This window comes from Gobio gobio, assembly GCF_949357685.1.
Source record: "Gobio gobio genome assembly, chromosome: 16".
NCBI lineage: Eukaryota > Metazoa > Chordata > Actinopteri > Cypriniformes > Gobionidae > Gobio > Gobio gobio.
In genome coordinates this window covers 20631678-20642254 of record NC_137109.1, presented here as the reverse complement: position 1 = coordinate 20642254, position 10577 = coordinate 20631678, and the positions used below count along the sequence as shown (strand labels likewise).

The 10577-nt window shown below is 37.4% G+C and overlaps 1 protein-coding gene across 1 annotated transcript; it reads left to right on the top strand.

Moving 5' to 3' along the window:
- Positions 1 to 504: 504 nt before the first annotated feature.
- rad9a (RAD9 checkpoint clamp component A) lies at positions 505 to 10561 on the top strand. The gene is made up of 11 exons (XM_079839839.1): positions 505 to 812; positions 983 to 1053; positions 1144 to 1266; positions 3233 to 3347; positions 3747 to 3846; positions 3944 to 4050; positions 4125 to 4231; positions 6917 to 6981; positions 7515 to 7622; positions 7707 to 7908; positions 10218 to 10561. The coding sequence occupies exons 1-11, from the start codon at positions 779 to 781 to the stop codon at positions 10338 to 10340; spliced, it is 1155 nt and encodes a 384-aa protein (XP_079695965.1). The 5' UTR covers positions 505 to 778; the 3' UTR covers positions 10341 to 10561.
- The last annotated feature ends 16 nt before the right edge of the window (positions 10562 to 10577 follow it).

The following is a 10577-nucleotide window of genomic DNA, read 5'->3' as shown; positions in this document are numbered from 1 at the left end:
GTGTAGTTTTTTTAGGAACACTAAAAAAAATTGTGCAATGAAAAAAATTGCATGCCTAATTTATTGGCGTTTTAAACATTATATTTAGAAGTTTGATGTGAGTAAAAATGAAGAACAGAAAGCCTTTATTGTCACTTCATTGTGCAAAATAAACTTTCCCAATGAACAAAACATCAGAATGACACAGTTGGTGTAGGAATTTTTATTGACCACCAGATGGCAAAGTAAAGTAGAGCCCTTGTCAAAAGCCTCGAAGCACCAACGCACGCAGTTTGTTGTAAAAGCCCCACTGCTTCAGAAGCTTCGTTTCTGCATATCCCTATTCTAAAGTATCAAATGCTTTATAATAATCCAAAAAATATCTTTTTAACTGTCGTTTAACGTCAAACTGACCTATTTTTGACGTTTCTTTACGCATTTGTATCTGATTTGTATGCTGTTCATCTCATGGGCGCTTTGTTATGACGCGCACATTTGCTATCTGATACCTCACGCTGATTGGCTAGAGCAGAAAATACGCGCCACATGTCGGATTCGAAGTAAACACATTATAGCTTCTAACAAGTTTACCGTTGTTTGAATTATGTACCTTATGTTGTGCGATAACAGATAACAACTCATAAACTTCTCTTTACGATCAATTTCTTGCGTTATAAGAGCCACTGGCGTCATGTGGCTGGTTCCGTGATTCTACAGATACATCAGCTTGAGCCGGTGGAAAAATCATGTAAATAATTGATGTTGTTTAAAAAGAATATTGTTGACAAGCAAAAATATAATGGATTGTGTTGCAACCGGAGGAAACGTGAAAGGTAATAACTGAAGCCGTTCACACAGGCCGAGACGTGTTTTTCAAAGATATATAAATATTTTTAAAACACAAGTACGCTAATGCAAAACAGACGCTTCCTGTGTGACCTTCCCTGCTCTAATATCAAATGACTTTATGAATGGAAATATAGTAATGCACACTTTTTTGTAGTTTTAGCTAAAGCTATACATTCGCTGTCAAGAATAGGAGAGGAGCTGTATTTGGAGCCTGTGGAGGATGGGGTATGTGTCTGTTTATGGTTGGGTATTTATTTTTTAAGACAGATGTGAGGTGTTGGAATAGTGTATATAATGTGTGTCCTGTGCTTTTAGTTGGCCCTGCGGTCGGTCAACTCTTCCCGGTCAGCCTTTGCCTGTTTCCTGCTCTCTCCTCTCTTCTTCCAGAGATATCAGACTCCATCAGACCAGAGCTTTCGCTGCAAAATACCCATCAAGGTAACATTTCCTGTTCTGTTCACTCCGTCCCAGCAGTTCCTCTTTATATTTTGGGAGCTTAATACTTTGCATAACTTGGTTTGAAAAACCATGCATCACTTTATACACTATAATGTCTCTTTTTTTGTGGCATTAATTGAATGTAGGATTAGAGTTTTCTTCCCTGTTGTTGTACAGTGGTGGCCAAAAGTATTAGAACACTTGGCATATTTAAGAGGTTTCATTTTTTTTTTAATTGGCCATTACAATACCCATAAAATAAATGAAATGTCTACGAAGTTATGATTATACTCCATAAACCATAGAATAAAGCCACCATAAGGAGATTTAAGTCATTTTCCTTAAGCTTAGGCCTATTTGACTGTCACACAATCATGTTCCTTCGCAGAAGAAGCCCAATTACTTGTTTAATCATTGTCAGGTGTGATCGTGGTTAAATTGATGGTGATGCAAGAGTCATCACCAACCATCTGCATGATTCATGAACATTATGAAATGAAATCATGTTTTGGAGGCAAAAAAAGGTCAATATTTTCAGATCTGTCAGGTGTTCTAATAATTTTGACCACAACTGTATATTCAAGTGAAACAAGAAATAATGTAGGGCGGGACTTGATTTTGTCCATGGGGAATTGATTGGATGGTTTTGGTTTCCTTTTGGTGAATCCATGGGCGTCGGAAGCAAAAACAATGTGGGTGGGTCCCCCCAAAATTTTTACTGGAGTAGATGCAATTTACATTAAGTGCAAATGCTCCACACTGTTTACTAAACGTCTGGTTGGGCCAGACAAAATGACAAAAGTCACCAAATCATTTAGAGCGGCAATAGTGTAGGGCTAAGGAGCACGACAGAAAGTTTTGACGCAAATCGACCCGAGGTTCGAATCCGCCTTTTGCCGAACTCGCTCTACTCCCTTTTCCCATCACATATCAGATCGAAAAGGCATTTGTTTTTAATAAAAATGAAGAAAACATCCAAAAAGTGGAAATAAAGCGTCTAAAATGTTATTAATAATGAAGTGTTGTGAGTGGGTCTTGTCCCACCCACATACAATGGTTCCAACGCCCATGGGTGGATCTCATGCAAGTGACAGGTTGTCCCGCCCTTGTGCCAGTAAATATGTCATCAGAGATGTTTCTGCAAGAGGGAGGGGAAGTTATTTTAAAGGGTTAGTTCACCCAAATAATTCACTCACCCTCATGTCATTCCAAACCCGTTAGACTTTCGTTCATCTTCAGAACACAAATGAAGATCTTTTTGATGAAATCTGAGAGCTTTCTGTCCCTCCATTGACAGCCACACAACTGACACTTTGACACTTCAAAAAGTTCATAAAGAGATTGTAAAACTAATCCATATGAATTAGAGTGGTTTAGTCCAAATTTTCTAAAGAGACACTTTCGTTTTTATATACTGAACTGATTGACTTTAGGCTTTTATTCACATACAAACGTTCATAAACACACACATCATTTGTGATAAATGGAAACTCAAGCATGTTCACTTCAAATGTGGGAACCAAATGAGGTTCATTCTTGAGTGTTACACAGGTTTGCTTGCTTTATGTTCGCTGAACAATGTTTAAATGTGAATACATTTTCATTTAAATTCAATCTGTTCATCATATAAAGCAACGGAGTCTCTTCAGAAAATTTGGACTAAACCGCTCAATTCATATGGATTCGTTTTACGATCTCTTTATGAACTTTTTGAAGCATCAAAGTGGGACAGAATTCTCTCAGAGTTCATCAAAAATATCTTCATTTGTGTTCTGAAGATGAGTAATTAATGACAGAATTTTCAGGGTGAACTAGCACTTAAAGTAATAATAATAATCCTAATAATAATAATAACTCCAATGCTCCATAAAAAAACAAGAATTGTCATGGTGAAAAATGTGGCATCAAAGAACATTCAGAATGTAAAATTTTCTTGAAGGGAGTGTCTTTTTCTTGTGTTCTTCAGAGTGTTCAGGCTGTGTTCAAGTCCCTGTCATCTCTGGATCGCTCTGTAGAAAAGTGCCGTATTCAGTTGAACAGTGAAAAGAGTCGGTTGACCATAACTCTGCACTGTAAACACGGTAAAAACGTTCCCCTGAAAACAACATCGTCACACATGCTTAGTAGGGTTAAATGTAAACTATATAATCACAAAGCTCTCTATATGAAGTTGAATATAAAGGTATATCTAACTTTATCCACATACGGTATATACATATACTCATGTAAAGCAATATAGCAGCAAATCTCAATGGCTTGATTGCTTGTAATCGAATCTGCTAAATGCGACTATAAGGCATAAAGATATTAAAATACTATAAACATTCACATCATGATTTATACAAATACATTTGACTTGACTAACCTTTATTATGGCATAGTACTCAAATACATTTGATTTCATAAGGAACTTGCTACAGATCTTGCATGGCAATGGCATGTTGTACAGTATGACCAACGAAACTGTGTGTTTGTTACAGGGCTCTTGAAAACACATAATTTGTCCTTTCAGGACTGTGAGAGTTTGCAGGCCGTGTTTGATAAAAAAAGCTGTGCAAACGTGCTACAAGCTCAACCCAGGTTTACATTAATAATAATAATAATACTAAATATTAATATCAACCCATTTGCAGTATGTTTCAGAGTCTGTTTAAGGATGTTCTGTTGTTCCCTGTAGGTTGATGGTGGACACAGTTCTGCATTTCCCTCCATCTCTGGAGGAGGTGAATATGTCAGTGAGCAGCGATCGAGTGTGGCTCAGGAACCACGTAGAGGACGACGCAGGTATCAGTCATTTCATTCTGCTGCTATGCAAATCAAATCAAAGTCAAGTCAAACCAAGTTTTTTCCTCTTTCAGACCCATCACGAGCAATGATGACTGAACTGTGTTTGAGCTCGGAGGAGTTTGATCATTTTGCCATCAGCACTCAGACCAGCATCACCTTCTGCCTCAAAGAGCTCAGGGTGAGTGTGAACTCACACAAACATTCACATATTCAGACCCAAAGACAGGGACACATCTAGCACAGTGTGAAGTATATCTGAGTGGAACAACATTTAAGCCCTGATGTACAGACGGCAAAGTTAATTTTTATTGGTCATTCAGAGGGAAAAATAAGTTTGAAATACCCGAGCAACAGAATACTGTTTGTGAACATTCCAGCAACATTCAAATCTGAATTTCAATCATAGTTACAACTTTAGTTTCATCTATAAAGCAGCTCTTTAGTGTGTTTATGTTGTACTTGTATCAGACCTCAACAGTCAAGAAATTAACCTGAAAGGATTTCCACATCAAAGAAGGTGAAGTCCCAGATATATATATACACCAATCAGGCATAACATTATGACTGTATGTAACAAGTGAATAACACTGATTATCTCTTCATCACCCTGTTATTGGGTGGGATATATTAGGCATCAAGTGAAAAAATGTTCCTAGGATAAAGGACAAGAAGCAGGAAAGATGGGCAAGCAAAAGGATTTGAGGGAGTTTGACAAAGGCCAAATTGTGATGGCTAGACGACTGGGTCAGAGCATCTCCAATACTGCAGCTCTTGTGGGGTGTTCCTGGTCTGCAGTGGTCAGTCTCTATCAAAAGTGGTCCAAGGAAGGAACAGTGGTGAACTGGCGACAGGGTCATGGGTGGCCAAGGCTCATTAATGCATGTGAGGAGTGAAGGCTGGCCCGTGTGGTCCGATCAAACAGACAAGCTACTGTAGCTCAAATTGCTCAAGAAGTTAATGCTGGTTCTGATAGAAAGGTGTCAGAATACACAGTGCATCGCAGTTTGTTGTGTATGGGGCTGCATAGCCACAGACCAGTCAGGGTGCCCATGCTGACCCCTGTCCACTGCCGAAAGCGCCAACAGTGGGCACGTGAACATCAGAACTGGACCACGGAGCAATGGAAGAAGGTGGCCTGGTCTGATGAATCACGTTTTCTTTTACATCACGTGGATGGCCGGGTGTGTTTGCGTGGCTTACCTGGGGATCACACACCAGGATGCACTATGGGAAGAAGGCAAGCCGGTGGAGGCAGTGTGATACTTTGGGCAATGTTCTGCTGGGAAACCTTGGGTCCTGCCATCCATCCATGTGGATGTTACTTTGACACATACCACCTACCTAAGCATTGGTGCAGGCCATGTACACCCTTTCATGGAAACGATATTCTCTGGTGGCTGTGGCTCTTTCAACAGGAGAATGCGTCCTGCCACAAAGCAAAAATGGTTCAGGAATGGTTTGAGGAGCACGAGTTTGAGGTGTTGACTTGGCCTCCAAATTCCCCAGATCTAATCCAATCGAGCATCTGTGGGATGTGCTGCACAAACAAGTCCGATCCACGGAGGCCCCACCTCACAACTTACAGGACTTAAAGGATCTGCTGCTAACATCTTGGTGCCAGATACCACAGCACACCTTCCAGGGTCTAGTGGAGTCCATTCCTCGACGGGTCAGGGCTGTTTTGGCAGCAAAAACGGGACCAACACAATATAAGGTCATAATGTTATGCCTGATGTATGTTCTTGGGGCAACATATAATGAAAAAAGAAGTGTAATAATGGGAGTAATAATTTGCAACACTTATTTAATATCTAACATTTCATAGGAATATTGATATATAATTCCTTCCCCTATTCACTTATTGTGTCTCTCAAAATGCCTGATAAACATGCTTTAAATTATGATTTCCATATGAGTGCTAAATTTGCTCACGAAATTAATGTCAGTCAATTTTTTACGACAAATGAGAAGCTGTTGTCTTGGTGAAACCTCCAAACATGTGTTGTATCTCTGAAAAGCCCTGAATGTGCTCTTACAGGACTTAAAAGACTTCAAACTGAGACATGTATGGTGTCAGAGAAATTCACTAAAATATAATGTCTACAAAAGTGGACAAAAGTCTATTCCTGGCTCCCAGAAGGATAAATCAAATGTAGTATTGATGATTATTATAGTCATTTATCATTTTGACTCAACCCTTTTCTTAAAAGGCTGACATGTGAGGTTAATTTGGATTAAAATATCCAAAAACCACTAGAACAATGTTATATATTTTGTTGACTTGTGTACTTACATTATCCCAAATGTTTCCAGGAATGTTTAAATCCCTCAAGCTTGTCTCTCATTAGCAATCGCTCCAGCGGCGTTCAGCCCCACTACAGTAACGTTAATAAATCTTTAATACATTAGCTCATCCATAATTATGATTTCTGACGGATTATTACAGTCCTGTCAGATTATTTTCCACTGGCTGTAGACGAGGGGAAGACAACAACTCCCATGATTCCATGAAATCAAGGTGTCATCAAGCAACGCCTTTGTTTTGAATAAGCGACCTCTAGTAGCGAAAATTACATATTGTGCTTTTAATTAAACTTAAAGGTTTTTTTTTACAGTCATTTTTATGGTTTAGGGTTTTACCTTGAACTGACCTTGAGCCACATCCACCCATTCATTTCTTTTAAATTGCACAAGAAGAAAAGGTATTTTTGTTATAGTAAAAACATGGATGGTGTCAATTTATTTTATTTTTGATTTGGTCTTTTTTGGTTTCTCTTGAATGTATTTTAACCTTAATTTTACCATTAAAATATCCATAGAATGCTCTATCATTGTTTTTTTTGTCTCTCTGGTTTTCCATCAGGGTTTGCTTGTATTTGCCGAGTCATCTGGTCTTCCGATCTCTATGTATTTTGATGAGCCAGGCAGGTTGGTTTATATTTGCTTATTAACTAGCCCAAATTCACATATTGTTTTTTTAATATTTAAGAAATATATGTACTCTACCATTGTAAAGTCTCACATATTATTACAATGTAAAATAGCAGTTTTATTCTTTTATATAATATTTTTAATATATTTTTAACTTTACACAATACATAATGTATTCCTGCGATCAAAGCAGAATTTCCAGCATCATTACTCCAGTCTTCAGAGTCACAAGATCGCTCAGAAATCATTCTAATATGATGATTTACTGCTCAAGAAACATTTCTGATTATTATCAATGTTGAAAAGAGTGCTGCGTAATATTTGTGTGGAAACAGTGATACTTTTTTCAGGATTTTTGAATGAATAGAAAGTACAGCATTTATTGCAATAGAAATATTTTGCAATTTAATCTCCTTGCTGAATAAAATAATAAATTTCTTTAAAAAAATAATACTGAGTTCAAACTTTTGAACTCGAGTGTATGTTTAAAAATGATATCGCTGTGTGTGTGTTTGTGATTTGTGTTTAAGTCCAGTTATCCTGAGTGTAAATGACAGCGTTCTGGAGGCTAATTTTGTCCTCGCTACACTGTCAGAGGACTCGCATCCAAAGAACCACAGCAAATCCAGCACAAAACAGTACGTCAAATCATGAAATATAGCATATAATCTATCTTATAAACGTTAATTTCTATTTGGTACTTTTATTGTTTCCCCCCTAAGCCCTGATACCGAGCAACCACCAGACGACTTCATGAATGACGACATGGACTCATTTCTCATCGCCATGGAGACCAGCGAACTTCCTGGACCATCACATGCACCCACATCCCCACCGCCCCTCTCCAATAACAGAAGGCTCCCAGTCTGTGAAGAGGAGCAGGAGCAGGAGGAAGCACTTACAGAAGGACCTCCCAATAAAAAGGTACAATAATCATTTAAAAGGTTAGTTCACCCAAAAATGAAAATTCTGTCATTAATTACTTACCCTCATGTCGTTCGACACCCGTCAGACTTCAGAACACAAATGAAGATATTTTAGTTGAAATCTGATGGCTCTGAATGGCCTCCATTGGCACAATGCACGGTTCACTCTCAAGACCCTTTCAAACGATTTCAAAACACGGCCTCATGAAGCTTCGAAGCGTTATGAATCAGTGAGTCGAATGAGCAGTTTGGATCGCCAAATTTCAGCAGTTTGGCGGTTTGACACGCGATCCGAATCATGATTCGACTCACTGATTCATAACGCTTCGAAGCTTCATGAGGCCGTGTTTTGAAATCGTCATCACTATGTAAGTCGTTATTTAGGGTTTTTTTGCGCACAAAAACTATTCTCGCCGATTCATAAAGTTATTTTAGAACTACTGTAGTGCAAGGTTATTTTCGTAAACGAAAACTGAAACTAAGACTAAAACTATTGGTCAAAAAACATTTTCGTAAACTGAAATAAAATTAAAAAATCATAATAAATGAAAAACTAAAACTAAACGAAACTAACAACTCTTACTAAAAACTAACTGAAATAAAATAATAATTAGCAAAAATAAATATTCGTTTTCGTATTTAATAAGCTCTCTTTACTGTGGTGGAAAATCTGCCCTGTGGCGGTTCGGTTTAGGGAGCTACAGCGCGGCGCGTGAAGTGAGCTGAGGAGATTAACTGCTGTCCTGTGATGCAACGCATGCAGTGAACACACATCGCTAGTCCCGTTCAACAGCTGCTCACAAAGAATGCGTTCGTGGCAGTGAAATGGGAAATGACACAAGGTAATGAGACGCACGTTGAACTTAAGCTCACTGCTTTTAGAACGCCATTACATACACGAGAGACAACAGCAACTACAGCAAGTGCTACTGTGTGTTTGAGATTTCATGTTCGCATAATATTGACAGGCTCAAAGGTGTTATCATTGTTTTTACAAATCATTTACTACTAATAATATTATCATCAGTGTGGAGACATTTCCCCACAAAGTAGGGAATACCAGGACACACAAACACACACACACACACACACACACACATACACATACAGACAGCATATACACTTCATTATTTAATCCCACTGTCTTCATAACAGTTTGTGTTGGCTGTAGTCAGATGACTTTAGCTGTGGTCACATTGCTAGCCTACATTGTACTACTGAAGAAATAATCTTTAAATAAATAAGCTTTTAATTGTTTAAAAATATTTCATCTTTAATATGAATGAGTTTGTCTGGAATTTATCATTTTTACTTTCATATTTTTACGTTGCATTTATTTGGTTCTTTGTTCAATCTTAGACCATTTTTTTTGTCGTATAGGTCATAGTTTGACTCAAGATTTTTTGCTTAAAGATAAAGACCCAACTTAATGCGTGTTTTGTAAGATTCCCCTCTCCGTTAAACATGTTTTGTTGGACTGTCCTTGGTTAAAACAAGAATTCTCTTTTATCAAGTTATTTCACTTAAAACTTATTTAGTAAGATTATGCATGAAAAGGCTTTGGATATGACGTGTTTGTTTGCTTGGTTTTATTGTATTTATATGATATTTGTATTTTTGTAATTTAATTTTTGCCATGAATATAGCCTTAGCTGATGACATGGCATTAAATAAAACAATCTGTATTCCATTATTTTATTTATATTATTAAGATGTCTGCATAAGAGTAAACTTTAATCGGTGCAAACATTAAACTTTGCTGAAATTAAAAATCTTGATTTGGTCTCTACACTTCGTTCTGGTAACTCTGCTAAACTATAATTACTAAAACTAAAACTGAAACTAAATATATAAAAACTAAATAGAAATGTGTTTACAAAATAAAAACTAAACTAAAACTAGCTACATAATTTATAAAACTAACTAAAACTAAACTGAAATTTGTTGCAAAAGCGAAAACGATAATAAAATAAAAACTAATTTAAAAATGCAATACTATAATAACCTTGCTGTAGTGAGATGGACTTTGTAACGACGTCTTTAGTACCTTTTAAGGGTCTTGAGAGTGTAGAGTGCCATTGAGCCAATGCAGGCCTTTCAGAGCCATCAGATTTCAACTAAAATATCTTCATTTGTGTTCTGAAGATGAACGGAGGTCTTACGGGTGTCGAACGACATGAGGGTAAGTAATTAATGACAGAATTTTCATTTTTGGGTGAACTAACCCTTTAAATGACGCATTTGTTAAAAATCATGAAACCCAATGCTCACTAAATATTTGCCCCTGCTTTCTTTCTTTTTTTTCAGTTTTGTTCACTTTTCTTCGGTTCAGTTCTGCCCACTCCCTCTCAGCTGACCAATCAGACGATACAGAGCCAGGAAGTGCTCGCAAGTGACAGTGAAGACGAAAATCAGACAGAAACATCATAACCGCACCATCGCTTGAACTCAGAAGTGAACGATGTGGAAAGGAACTCACACATGCAAACTCACAAAGACTGCTAAATACATTTACGAACACATGTCTCCTCCTGATTTTATTTTTCTATCAAAATAATAATGGTTTTAAACCAAGAGATGAAGCAGTGAATATAAAAGTCAAATCATTGCACAAGTCACATTAAAACGTCTCACTCCCACTGTGGAATACGAATATTTGATCGAGTC